Source organism: Anomaloglossus baeobatrachus, chromosome 7 (assembly GCF_048569485.1).
Source record: "Anomaloglossus baeobatrachus isolate aAnoBae1 chromosome 7, aAnoBae1.hap1, whole genome shotgun sequence".
NCBI classification, from domain to species: Eukaryota; Metazoa; Chordata; class Amphibia; order Anura; family Aromobatidae; genus Anomaloglossus; species Anomaloglossus baeobatrachus.
The window spans coordinates 131,518,456-131,532,991 of record NC_134359.1 but is presented as its reverse complement, the minus strand read 5'-3'; the positions used below and the strand labels follow the sequence as shown (position 1 = coordinate 131,532,991).

The 14,536-nt window shown below is 41.7% G+C and overlaps 1 protein-coding gene across 3 annotated transcripts in view; it reads right to left on the bottom strand.

Moving 5' to 3' along the window:
* The window catches only part of ADAM23 (ADAM metallopeptidase domain 23), a 414,934-nt gene that overhangs the window by 387,288 nt on the left and 13,110 nt on the right, over positions 1–14,536 (bottom strand). For all 3 annotated transcript variants that reach the window (XM_075317711.1, XM_075317712.1, XM_075317713.1), the window contains exon 2: positions 6,415–6,644. In XM_075317711.1, the coding sequence (XP_075173826.1) occupies positions 6,415–6,644 (230 nt within the window). The remainder of the gene's footprint in view (positions 1–6,414; positions 6,645–14,536) is intronic.

Below are 14,536 nucleotides of genomic sequence, written 5' to 3'. Positions count from 1 at the left end.
GGTGGCACTCATACTTGATACTGAATATATAGAGAGGTTTTGAAAATATTGTTTTTTTATTTTCATCAATTGCATATTATTAACATATCAACCCATCCTCTGATTTTCATTACTACACCGCTTTTCCTTCTTGGTGTTGCCATTTCGATGATGATGTGCTTATATATACCATATATAGTGCCTTACTTTCATGTTATGGGTTAATAAAAAATTTTATGAAGCTAAGTATTGTTGACATTTTGGACACTGGCCTTGTTTTCAGTGAAATATTGATTCAAATCCTACTTTTCAAAGGGAGTGTACTTATTTATGCTGCACACTTTATATAATATATTTATATATTTCTATATAGATTCCAAAGAAATGAAATTGCAACACCAAGAAGAAAAAGTCTTGGAATTATGGAGATAAAAAAAAAAAATCTACATTTATATATAGATACACACATATATACATATGTGTACATATATAGATTTGTATGATAAGGCAGTTTTTAATTTTAGTCTGAGAACACGAAATAAATATGGATGTGCTGAATATACGAATACATAATCCTTAATACATCATGGCCATATGGTGAATTAAAATTAAACAAATAAAAGACACGCCAACTTATAAATAGAGAATGACTGCCATTTACAGATAAAAGAATGGATGCCAAATTGGAATAGGCAATAAACACATAGTGTCATATGAGGAGAAGCAGTGCCAGTGCCCAGCCCTGACACCTGTTACATTAAGAAATATTCATGTAACATGAGTCTGTGGCATATAAGCCCATGTGAACATGCTAGAATTGCTAATCATGCTTGTAATGCAATACAAAGAAGCGGGAAAATTCTGACATTCAATCTACTTACAAAATGAAGAGAAACTTAAAGCGCCTGAAAGCTTAGCACTCAGAGATGCTCATGAAGACATCTTTACTCTGAAAGCTCGAAGCTGTACTGCGAGGACTTGGCATTTACAGAACAGAGTGATTTCAGGTTGGAACACTGTAATTCTCCAGAACCCAGAAAAGTCACCATAGAGCAATCAGAAAAGCAGCAGGGGCAGCCTGTTATATTTCGGGTAGCTATGTATTTGAATTCACCATGTACTACTCTGCAAATTTCCGTGCGTAGGTGGACATGCCTTTGTGAAACAGTAAATCCTACATAATTCCAAACATTACTGTTCTACCCTACATCTCTCAGACACTGTTGGTACATTTAGCAGAAAGTTACACGCCAGGAGGCATTTGCTAATCATAAAAAGACTAAAATATTTTCTTTGCAGATAGATGCAAGAAGAAAACTGGGAAAATAATGCCTGTGTAGCAGTATTGAGAACCATGTTGCATCCGACACCAGTGGTGTGGAGCTCTTGCTTTCACTCTATGACCCTCATCATACCAAAAGCCCAGTCATGCTGGAAGAATAACCAATGTCCATCTCATAATATCTTCTAATCACCAGAATGGACATATCACAAACACATGCCATCAAGTATGTCAATATATCCAACAGTGATCTATCATTCATGACTACAGAATGTAAAACATCTGGTTACAGCCAATACTATTAGCACTATACATGGATGTAGAAACAGGTCTAAATCATAGGCTAGGACAAAGGTATTTTCAGGTTGTTGAATTAATTATTAAGACTCCCCAAACACATAAGATACCCCCAAATCCACGAATTTATGTGGGATCAGCCAACCAACTAATTTGCATTGGGTCCCCAACAGATGATTTCATGGCAAAGAGGGATATAGCATTCTGAAGTTAAATGCCCAATCTTTTTGTAATTGCTGGGGATGAGCTGCCTTACTTGGCTGACTCCCCTCTCACCATGTGTGATAACATATAAGGGGGCAGCTCGAGAGAGATGGCTTGCAGCTATCTAAGGTGTATGGCTACATCTAAGACCCCTAAACATATTAGTCTACTGTCTGCCAAACCCACCAATATCGGCATACTGATGATACAGATGACGCTGGAGGAGAGAGGGGTCTGATATGTCATACATCCTAAGACCAGTCCTTTTGTTCTCCGGTAAATAAGGTGCTCCCGAAAGAGTCGGATCTGAGCTCTCTCGTAGGAGAGGTCGGCCGAGCCAAACGCTGCTATTATCCGGGACTTTTGGCTGATAATGATGGTAGTTTGGCTGACAGCTAGCTATTGTGTATGGGAGGACTTTAAAGTGAAGGTGCCATTATTAACACCACCATCTAATCTTTGTGCCCCTGCATATGTCCTAACTAATAGTTGAGTCTGTGAAAACATTCTTGTTCAGTGTTTTTTATTAGTGGAAATGCAGCTTTTTGAATTTTCTACCTATTTTGCTGTTACCTTTTCTCACCTCTTTCAGGATTGCATATTGTGATTTTGAAGAGATTTTCACAGGACACCCACTCCATTATCTAATGGATAGATTGATGTACAGGTATTTAGAAAGACTTTTGTAACCTTTTGCATCTCAATAATGGTCCTTCTGAGTGTAATGCCTGATAGGAGCCACAGACTCAGACTGGCTGTAAGGGGAATCTAGAGAAAAGCCACTCACAAAGCAGGACCCCAAGAACTCTGCAACCCTTTAACCCCTTTACAGGGATTTGGAATTACACAGAGCCTCAGAGATCGCTACCTGTGGTAGAGTGTAGTCCGTGGTCGTCAGGCAGGGTCAAAATCCAGGAGATGCAAAACAGGAACAGAATCGGCAGGCCAGGGCGTAGTGAGGAGACAAAGCAGGGGTCAAATCCCGAACTGGCAGCAAGGTACAAAAACGACAGGCAGGAGGGTAGTCAAACAACAGCAAGGTCAGCGCACAGGAATCACAATACAAACAGCACATGAGCCAGGAGAACAGAACTATCACTGGCAGTTGTCATGTGACAGGAGGGGGAATAAGAAGGGTGTGGTGTCTTCCCATAGGCTGCAGGTGAATGTTGGCCACTTCAGCCGGGAGACACACGCCACCTACAGTCAGCCAGTGGGACTGCAGGTTCCAGGGAAACCCAGCCTAGTGGTTGAGCGGAGCCTGTGCTCTGCAGAACCTCGGGCACGACTCCTCTCCCATCACCAGCAGTATCCATGGTGGGAACATGGCGTCGTCTGGTGATCGGAGCAGAAGTCGCAGAAGCGGACTCCTGTGGGGACGTGACACTGAGGTACTGTGAAAGCTGTCTGCCTCAAGACATAGTTCACACTAACCAATCTGACAGAGGTGGTTCACCCCTTTTCATTACTGGCCACATCGATATTATGTGAGAAACAAGGTTTCTCTGAAATACCTTATGTTGCCAATAGTGCCTGTGAGCGGCGCTATTGCGGTCCGCTCACCCCCTTCGTGTGACCCCCAGGCTCCGTGACCTCTGATGTCCAGTGATGTCACTTGAACTTCCTGTTGACAAGACATCACCGCGGCCGGCCCCAGTTACCGTCAGTCACTAGGCTGTGGGCGACGTTTCACTGCTCATCACAGCCCAGAGTCACTCCTGCTTGCAGCTTTCGGCAGTGAAGGAGGGAGCAGGGAGATGCTGGGCTGTGACGAGCAGTGATACACCACCCTCACAGCCCAGTCACTCAGGAAGACTGCGGCCTGCCTCAGTTGACGTGACATCACCGAACATCAGAGGTCATAAGGTCATAGAGCCCAGGAGTCATGCGAAGGGGGTGAACAGACCACAAAAGAGCTATTCACAGGTATTATTGGCAGCACAAGGTATTTGAGAGAAACAGAAACCTTGTTTCTCAACATAATATCGATGAGGCCATTAATGAAAAGGGGTGAACCACCGCTTTAAGAAGAACAGATTTGTCAGTAGCCAGGCCTTGTGTGGCTTCATTTAATAAGCAAAGCAACTGCAAAACAGACATCAAACCTCATCTGATTAATTGAAACACCTGTTGCCAGTAAGCTCTTGAAAAAGTAATAAACACAGAGGTTCACTTAGTTTTTCTCCCTGCTTTGGGATTTTTACGCAATGTATCCAATAAAGGACATAGAAGGTACACCTTTTTGGCCCTGATTCATTAGCATTGATTTGTCGTACGCCAGTCTTTTGGGGGATGTGCAGGAATAAGATGTGCACTAAGACGTTCACACCACTTTATGAAGTTGACACGTCTTCTAAGTGGTGTGTGTCGTGAGCAACATATTTTTTGTATGAAAAGCTGGCAATAATTATGTTTATGGTTTATGCCAGGCGGAAATAAGCCATGCCTATCCCAGCTCCTTTCCAGCTCTGCACATTTTGTCAGCAACACCCAAAACTGGTGTAAATATGTCAAAAACGCAACATTTTTGCACAACTCCGCTTTGCAAAAAATTTTGTGACTTTTTGAAGTGTCTTACACCAGTTTTCTGGTGTAAAGACTTTGATGAATCAGGGTCTTTGTGTGTTATTTGTTTAGTTAGGTTGTATTAATCTTAACACTAGAAGTCCCAGAAATTTCGAGCTCCCCCTTGAAGTCCCGAAAGAGGGTCAAATGACATACAATAAACTGAATAGAACTAACTAGAAACTAAATGACTAAACTCAATGGAAAACAACAACCTTCTGTGGTGCGACAGTAATGGCCTTAATTACAGAACAAAAGACGGTGATTATAGGAAGTTAGCTAAAATCCTTCAGGTCATTCGACCTGTCTCTTGGTTCCAAAGGTAGAAATGTTAAATGACCCCTCTCTGGGACTTCTAGTGTTAAAGGGAACCTGTCAGGTGCAATATGCAACCAGAACCACGAGCAGTTCTGGTTGCATATTAGTGATTCCTGCCTAAAGGGGACGTTACACGCTACGATTTATCTGACGATATGTTGGCCGGGTCACGGTTTCACACATCCGGCATCGTTAGCGACGTCGTTGTGTGTGACACCTACGTGCAACTCTGAACGATCGCAAATAGGTTGAAAATCGTTGATCGTTGACACGTCGTTCATTTTCAAAATATTGTTCGTCGTTTGGATCGCAGTAGACATATTGGTACGTTTGACACCCTGCAAATGACTAACAACATCAAAACGACCGCTTTGGTCAAACAATATATCGCTGAACGATTTTGCGTCACTTATGCGATCGTTACGTGTGACCGCTAATAAACGACCTATGAGCGATCTCGGCAAATCGTAACTATGTTCTGGGTGTGTCACATCGCTAATGAGATCGGCAGATAAATCGTAGCGTGTAAAGCGGCCTTAACAGTCCCTGTATACACTAGCATAAATAAACAGATCTTTAGAAAATGTTTTTCTAAAGATCGTCTATTATATGCTAGTGAGGCCAGCGACTAGTCGCAAGGGCATTCGTTCCCTTAGCTAGTTGGCCCACACAGCATCCTAGCACACCCCTGTGGGTGTACTAACATGCTAATGAAAGCGCAGAATGCCGCACATACCTCACTCTTGATGGTGGCCAGCAAAGGATGGATGCGCAGTGCGCATGATCGGGTGTCCCAGCACTTCCGATCATGCACACTATACCTCACTAAAGCCGGGAAGCTTACACCGAGCATCAGTTTAGTACGCATGATTGGAAGTCCCAGACTCTGGATCATAAGCAGTACGCATCCATGCTTTGCCGGCCGCCATCACTGTGCATTCATTAGCATGTTAGTACGCCCACAGGGGCGTGCTAACATATAGGCCGACTAGCCAAGGGAAGTAATTACCTTGCGACTAGTCCCTGGCCTCATTAGCAAATAATAAACAATCTTTAGAAAATCTTTTTCTAAAGATCTGTTTATCTATGCTAGTGTATGAAGGGACTGTTAGGCAGGGATTGCAACTATACACCCAGAACTGCTCGTGGCTCTGGGTGCATATTGGACCAGACAGGTTCACTTTAATTATAGCTTAATAACAAGTTGGCATTGTTCTAATAGTAACCAATGCTGAAATCCTGATGATTCCAAATAGGTCACTTGATTTTTTCAACTGTACCTCTCTAACAAAAATTGTGTGGAGGATGCAAAAGCAGGTATTTATTACTATCATACCAGGAAGGTTGGTCATTAACTGGTCTGGGAGGCTCTGTACATGAGCCATGTTGAATGTCATTTAGGCTGGCCAGAAACAGATTAAGTAAAGATGAATAGGTCAACTCATTTTAATAATCATCAATGACATTTTTCCTTTTTTTAGGGTAAAATGTTCTTTAAGTTCCACAGCTTTAGGGTACTGTTACCCAATTAATTGGTGTGTAAATTCTCTAACTTGACCTGACTAATTAGTAACTCTATATCAAAACATATGGTAAATACATACTGATATAATATAAAAATTAAACAAACATGGTGTGATCCTTTCCAATGTGATCTCCAAAGACATGGTATGTCCTCTATTAAAAGTATGGGATTAATGGGATACTATACACTCCAAATGCTCTTCATCTATGAATCTGTCTTCTCCCCCTGGCACATAAAGTAGTACCTTGTTATGCTTCTGCTGGTCCCTTGTCTTTGTATCCAATATGTGGTATGGACTCTCAGACTCCTTGTTAAGGTAATAGACCAGTCTTGAAGGCAGTGTGATTTCTTTGTGCATTTCCTTGCTCTGGTTGTGATTAGTGCTTTCCCTACTGCTGCTGTTATGCTGCGATGCCTGTTCTTCATCTGCCAATGTGCCAGCCGTGCCTCCTGCAGTCTCATTGCGGTGTGGAGCTTTTGGAGAGAGAAAAAAAATATTTTACTGCATTCAGTCTTTGTCTCATAAGAGGCTATATAGAGTTCAACAAAAATGTTAGTCATGCTTCCTAAAATTAACATTTCTCCTTGTCCCTTTATGTCATTGACATCTGCAACTATATTATATATTAGCGAGATACATTTATTTTTATGATGGCATAAAAAATGTAAACATTAAATTGTAAATCTTCCAGTTATACTTCTTATCATTTAACTGTATAAATCATGCAAGGCTTATTCTTGTTGACATTTGTCAGCCCAGGATCAAAGTCTCCAATATCAGAATTTTACTAGAGCCAGTTTGTCGTTTGTCCTTAGGGTCAGTTTCTGGGGCTGTTCCAAGTAACAATCCCTATCGTGTATCCATGCGCTGTTTGTAGGTATATTTCTCAGCCTTTTGCTAAGGTTTGCAAGTTTCAAAAGCTTATCGCTTAGGTTATATGATAGTTACTAAAGCCATATAAAGTGTAAAGCTAGTTTCACACTGCATGTCAGTCCAGAAACATTTGCTGTCTCCATCAAGAGTCTAAAGCCCTAGAAAAATGGGAGTCAGATGGAGCTCCTCAACTGAGCAATTGTGTATTCTGCCCACTTTACCAGAGGTGTATGGATTTTATGCCAGACTCAATAGCACACTAGAATCTGCTATTACATCTGGCTTAAAACTTGTAGGCCCCGATTAATCAAGAATGGTGTTGTTTATGCAAGTGTTGATGAGGGGGCATATTGGAGTCAAAAGCGCCTGATTCAGGCGTGATTGAAGAGTGGTATCTGCCTGCATGCGCCTCACCACAAATGTTATTTCAGTCTGGTACTTGAGTAAGGTCTGTGGTGCACCGTAGGTAATTATGAGTTTGCCAAGTGGACATCACCACGCCCTCTTGTGTACCCGTCCTGCCCCACTTTGGCAGAATTGGCCAAAAGTGGCATGAAAATGTCAAAAGTCACAAAATATTGGGGCAACTATGCGCTGCGCACACATTTTGTGACTTTTCAAAGTATTTTATGCCAGAATTCTGTTGTAATACCTTTGATGAATTGGGCCCATAGGATGAAAACTGATGATTACATATTTTAAGGGTACAGGACAATAGTATGAATGATTGTTCTGTGCCATAGGATGTACTTTTACCTGTGTAAACAGGTCAGTAAACAATAACTGATCAGCCTGTATATCGCAGTGCGGTGGTCATTTAACAACCTGTACTGGCTTGTCTAAAATGACCATAATGGTACATAGTAAACTGATGAATTGGGACTTATTCAGCAAACATGAAGCTCTTTTTTTCAATTGTAATATCTATAGACATCCTTTTATCAGCCCAAAAGTAGACAAATCAACCAGGAGTCACGATTACAAACCTGACAGCTGACCTTTTACTATCTTCTCCAAGTCTATCTTTGATATGTTCTTTAGGATGGTCTGAAGCAGATCCCGTATTACCACTTCTTATAATACATGGCCAGTGATCAGTACATTGGACTTGCATGAAAAGATTTCCTAATGTCTGATCAATCACTGAAGCATGGAAAAATCATTTATGAATAGCTTTTTTTTTTTCTGTAACGCGTTATTAAGATTTGGTTATTTTTTTTGTTTTTGTCTGGTTTTGTGTTTACCCATCAAATGTACAGCGAAGAATTTACAATCTGTTTAACAAGATGAAAACTTGGGATGAGACAAATGCAAACTATATTAAATTTAGCTGTGAACAGTAATTCTTAATCACGCTCCCATGAACACCTTTCATATCACATAACACATTAGGAGATATCACTAACACTGCGATCACTATTGATGCCGAAGTGACTTATGACGGCAATCTGACCTTCTTATATGACGAAGACACATGTGAGAACATTTATAGCATGCCTAAGTCCCTAAAACTCAGATATTTCTGTAAATAAATATGTATCACAGGGGTTGGGAACCTAAAGGCCCTGTCACACACAGAGATAAATCTGTGGCTGCAGTGAAATTGTGGACAATCAGTGCCAGGTTTGTGGCTGTGTACAAATGGAACAATATGTCCATGATTTCACTGCAACCACAGATCTGCCAAAGATTTATCTCTGTGTGTGACAGGGCCTTAAGGCTTGCGAGCCAGATGTGGATCTTTTGATTGCCGCATCTGGCGCGCAGACAAAACTTCCAGATTGTAAGATGCACTGGGGAAAAAAATGAGGGTTTGTCTTACAAACCGCACATGGCTTACCGGGGCAGCAGTGGTGGTGCAGGGTCGGCGATACTGCGGGCTCGTGGGGTGTCGTGGTGGACTGCGGGCTGCTTTGAATCTCCCGCAGTTGACGAGATCGACTTCAAGAAAATGACCGCGGAGGTGTCACATGCGCAGATATGACTCCGCGGCCATTTTCTTGAAGTGCATCTCATTGATCTGCGCATATGCAGCAGCCATTTGCTTGAAGTCGATTTTGTTAACTGCGGGAGATCACACACCGGCAGATCAATGACGCCCGCAGCAGTATCACCGACCCTCCGCACACTGACCCTCTTGAACCGTGACACCCCCTCCTCTGTGCCCACAGCATCGCCTACCCTGCCTCCTGGGACCTTGTGAGCCGCTCCCCTCTGGTGTGTATGGCTCTCACAAAATTACATTTTAAAATATGTGGCGTTCATGGCTATCTCAGCCAAAATTGTTCCTGACCCCTGATGCATCAGAACAAGTATTTCAAAGTATAAGTCATGTAGTTGAACATTGCATACCCTGCCAGTTAGACAATCATTCTGCACCAATTCATCAAAGAAATTTCGTCACAATTCTGGCATAAATTGCTTTGAAAAGGGGCAAAATTTTGTTATAACTTGAGGTTGCACACAAATATTGTGAGTTTTGGAGTTTCCACGCAATGCCAAAATATGCAGAGCTTGGATGGGACAGGGACTTGACGCCACAGTTCGTCTAATCACAAGCTGTGGTGTTTTGTATGCCAACAATTTTTCTCCAGTTAAAGACTGAAGTAAGGTTTGTGTTGAGGCACACGGAGGCGCATGTCATTCTTCAGATACTTCAGAATCATTATGAGGCATGCACAACACCCCACCATCAAGACCGGAGAGGAAATTGTTAGTCTTGATGGATCAGGGCCATAATCCATGAACTAACATATTCTGATTAGCTTAATTTTTCAAGATCTTATTTCATTTTTCAAAAAGTGAACTTTAAAATCTAAAAACGTCTGGTCGCATGCAGACCTCAGGCTCCTTCGTGCGGCCCCCAGGCCCGTGCCCCTGTTGACTATCGCGGCAGGTGCAGGGCCGCAGCCACTGTCTGTGCTTTATGTCAGATGATTGTTTTGGCGGTGGTGCGCGCTCAGAGTGAAGCGCTCTGTGCACGACTATTCCTCCAATGGAAACTGCCTCACCTCAGCTGCTTACCTCTGATTGGCAGACGGCTACGGCTGCATTGGAAACGTTGAGCACAGAGAGCTTGACTCTGTGCATGCAGCATCGGCAAAACAATCATCTGACATAAATCGCTGACAGGGGCGCAGCCCCTGCACCGGCCGCGATAGTCAACGGGGGCACAGGCCTGCAGACAGCAAGAAGCAGAGATGAGGCAATCGAGGGAATGTGGGACAGGTGAGAAGAATGGTGTTTTGTTTTTTTGTGCATGTGAAGGACAACACATTAACCCCTTAGCGACCCATGACGTACTGGGTATGTCATGGCTCCCTGCTACTTAAGGACACATGACGTACCCAGTGTGTCATGGCGAAATCGCGGCCCTGGTGGCTGCGATCACTTTACAAATACCTTAGATTCTGGGAGAAGGGGACCTCTGGAGGGGTGGTGTCTCCTCCCCGGACTTATGGAGGCTGTGATTGGCTGACGAACGCCACTCAGCCAATCACAGCCACTGTAATGTTTCAGACATTGAAAATTGCTGAAACATTGAAATCCAGCCATGATCAGTGCAGCTATAGCACTGATCATTGGCTGGAGCTGGGTGACCTCTGTTTCACCCGCCCCCAGCTCTGATTGGAGAGACCGGCCTTGTGACCGATCTCACCAATCACTGTGGAACTGGGCCGGAGACCGCTCCCCTCAGCTTCACTCCAGCGTCTGTGGAAGCTGAGGAGAGTGATCGGTAAGTTATAGCCACTGACCCCTTTCAGCCGCCGCCACATTACTATAGGATGGGGACATTACTATACGATGAGGACATTACTATAGGATGGGGACATTACTATAGAATGGAGACAAGGCTGGGGACATTACTATAGGTTGGGGACAAGGTGGGCACATTACTATGGGATGGGGACATTACTACAGGATGGGGACAAGGTTGGCACATTAATATAGGATGGGGACTAGGATGGGCACATTACTATAGGATGGGGACAAGGTGGGCACACTACTATGGGATGGGGACTAGGATGGGGACATTACTACCGGATGGGGACAAGGTAGGCACACTACTATAGGATGGGGACATTACTACAGGATGGGGACTAGGATGGGCCTAGTACTACAGGATAGGGACATTACTACAAGGGGACAAGGATGGGAAACATCCTATAGGATAGGGATAATGCTGGGGACATTACTATAGGATAGGGACATTACTATAGGATGGGGACAAGGATAGGCACATTACGATTGGATGGGGACATTACTACAGGATGGGGACATTACTATAGAATGGGACAACTATATGATGGGGACAGTACTACAGGATAGTGCTACAAGGGGACAAGGATGGGGAACATTACTATAAGATGGGGACAAGGATTAACACATTACTACAGGATGGGCACATTACGATAAGATGAGGACAAAGATGGGGCACATTACTATAGGATGGGGACAAGGATGAGCACATTACTGTAGGATGGGGCAGAATACTACAAGGGGACAAGGATGGGCACATTACAACAAGATGGGGAACATTACTAAAAGATGTTGGCCAAAATTTATATATAGTGCTAATTGTAACACTATTAGTTACAAGAAAGGGATATAATGTAGAAAGAAAAAAAAACAACTCAAAATAAGGCATGACATTTTTTTTTACCATCAAATTTTTTTTTTATATTTCAACAAAGAATGTCCCCATTTGTTATAATATAATAAACAAGTGAAAAATGTTCAAAATCAGTGATCCAAAGGTGTGTAAAAAAAAAAATATATGGTACCAATAAAAATGTCACTTTGTCCTGCAAAGAATGCGGCCCGCCAAATTATTTTTTTTCCTCTGTGTGGCCCATACACCCAGCCGAGTTTGAGACCCCTGGTCTACACTATATTAATTATCATTCAGGCAAACTTTGTGATTTTAGTGAAGTACTGTATATTTGAAAGGATTTCACCAGAGGAGCTAGAAACGTAATTGAGAAAGAAAGCAACACAAACACTAAATATCTATGAACTTCAATACAAACAAAATCTTCAACAAATACTTAATGTCTATTTTTAGAACTTTTCCATAACATTTCACACACTGTACATGACAGCGTGATTATGTAGGAAAAGTGGAGCTGTCAAAGACTTGCTGCTAAATAGGCAGCAGAACAATACTACAAATAATCATTTTTATCACTGACCTTGTTCAAGACCTTGGTAACCCAGTATCTATATTTCCAGACATATGAGGTCAGAACAGAAAGCCATTGCAGAATGACTTGGACATAATAATAACTTTGGCTGGAAGTGGCTACTTAGGATGTAGAAGGGAAAAATAAGGTCATTCTAATCAGGAATAATAATATGCTGTTATTGACATATTTATTGGCAGCATTAGGATTAGAAACAACTAAGAAATATCAAAGTGATAAAAGTATTAGGGAAAAGTCTAAAGAGTAAATCAAGATCAAAGAATTATCCTGAGACCCTACAGTAGCCAAAACCTTCTTCCAACACATGGAGAAGCTTTGTCAGTTGAGAATATGAAGACTGTGCGACTTATCCCCCAAAAATGGCTAATACTCTTCATTACTATGAAAGGCATTTAGTATCACAATCAAGTAAAATAGTCTAAAATATCTATTTAATTAGTATAGTTATGGTAATAAAAAAAACTTTTGATGTATTGAATTAATGTATATTTTCCTTAAAATATACTGTTACAGGTAAAGACTTAAAGTAAAACTAAGAGAAAGAGCGTGCAAAATAGTGTCTTACCAGATATTAAAATAAAAGTATGTTACTGTACACTCACCTAGTGTGGTTGTGAAAGTCACAACCAACACAAAAAGCACACAAATAATAGGCGGCTGCCGCAGCCCAACGTGACAATTTCAATAGCACCTACATATGCTAACCTTTTGGGAAATTGGGATTCTGATCTGGCATATATATCCTAAGTCATATGCAAAGGATTGTTAAAAATCCACATTTGACTTTTAGGATCGCTACCTCCAATAGGTGGCGCTGTGCTAGAGTTTGTTTCCATTCCTGGAGAGATAATTTGAACCTTTTTATGGGCATTTTTGAACTTGTTTTTATTCAAAATTCATTTTTTTAAAATAATTTTATTCTACATAAAAGGTATATAGATGATCTTTTAATTTGGGACAACAAAGATAATAATATGCTTGATTAATACTTTCTGTGACATGGTGTTAGATGACTTCAAATTAATCCACCCTGACTATGAAAAAGAAAAACCATAACCCTAATAAGAAAGAAAAAATGGCTCTTAATGCACTAGAAAAGAACACAAAGATTGAGATCCGTTCAGCAGATAATAATATGCTTGATTAAGCGACAGCGCGGCGTTAACCCCTTCTACTCTCCAGAATTACAGGTAAAGACTTGAAACAAGATTATGTTAGTACCTTTTGGTAATTAATAGGAAAGAAGGACAAATATTGATTGTTCTGCACTACCGATCAAAAATTATACTGTGCATTATTGAAAAAAAAATGTGGTTTACAATTTGCCTCACTTCTCCATCAGGAAAAAAGAATAACACCACTTTTCCTGATGAAGGTGTGAGGCAGCTTTGAAATACGTTGAAATTAATAAAGCACATTTTTTGGAATAACGGACAGCATCATCTTTTACCGGCAGCGCAGAACCACTGATCGTCCTTTCCTACTCATCTGCTTTTTGAGCCTGTGGATCTGAAGCAATGGTCCTTTACATGCCCCATTTCATCCACCGAGATGAGTATATATGATTATCTTCTTTTTCCTTATTTGTCGGATAAAACCCATTGCGCTGTTTCTCCCTCATAGCATTATTTTTAGCAATTATTGTGAAAGGTCAAGCATGTCATAAGCTCTTTTTAAGATTTATGAAAATAGATGCAATTCTCACCATTGGCATTCTTATTACTGTTTTGTAATGTGAATGGCTGTCTAGGGCAATGAATAAGAAGTAGGAATATCTGCACAAGAAGGTGTGGGCACAAAAAGACTTGTGAGAGATTTAGGCTACGTGCCCACGATTTGGACACGCTGCTCTTGGACGCAGCATATCTTCTCCTGTGGGTGTTCTCTGCAGGGGACCTCAGCTGCCTGTGCCCACAATAAGGGTTTGGGCCGCTGCAGTCTCCTTCTCTCTGCTCTCCCTGCGGAGAACAATCCCGGCACCACAGAAATAAATTGACATGCTGATCTCGGGAAGCCGCACTGCATCCCAGTATACGCTGCGGGAAAAACAAGCACAATGGGCATGGGATTTCTAGACATCTCAATCACTGTTTCCACTATACAATGCAGCGTTTTGGACGCAGCAAAATCACACTGCGTCCAAAAAGCTATAAACCCAAATTGTAAGCACACAACCTTAAAAAGCAACCTACAACACAGTGAGAAACAATAATGTTGACTTTATTAAATGGACTTAGATACTTTTTCAAACAATAAGCAGAGTTTAAAGTAATTTCCAAGAGGTCCCA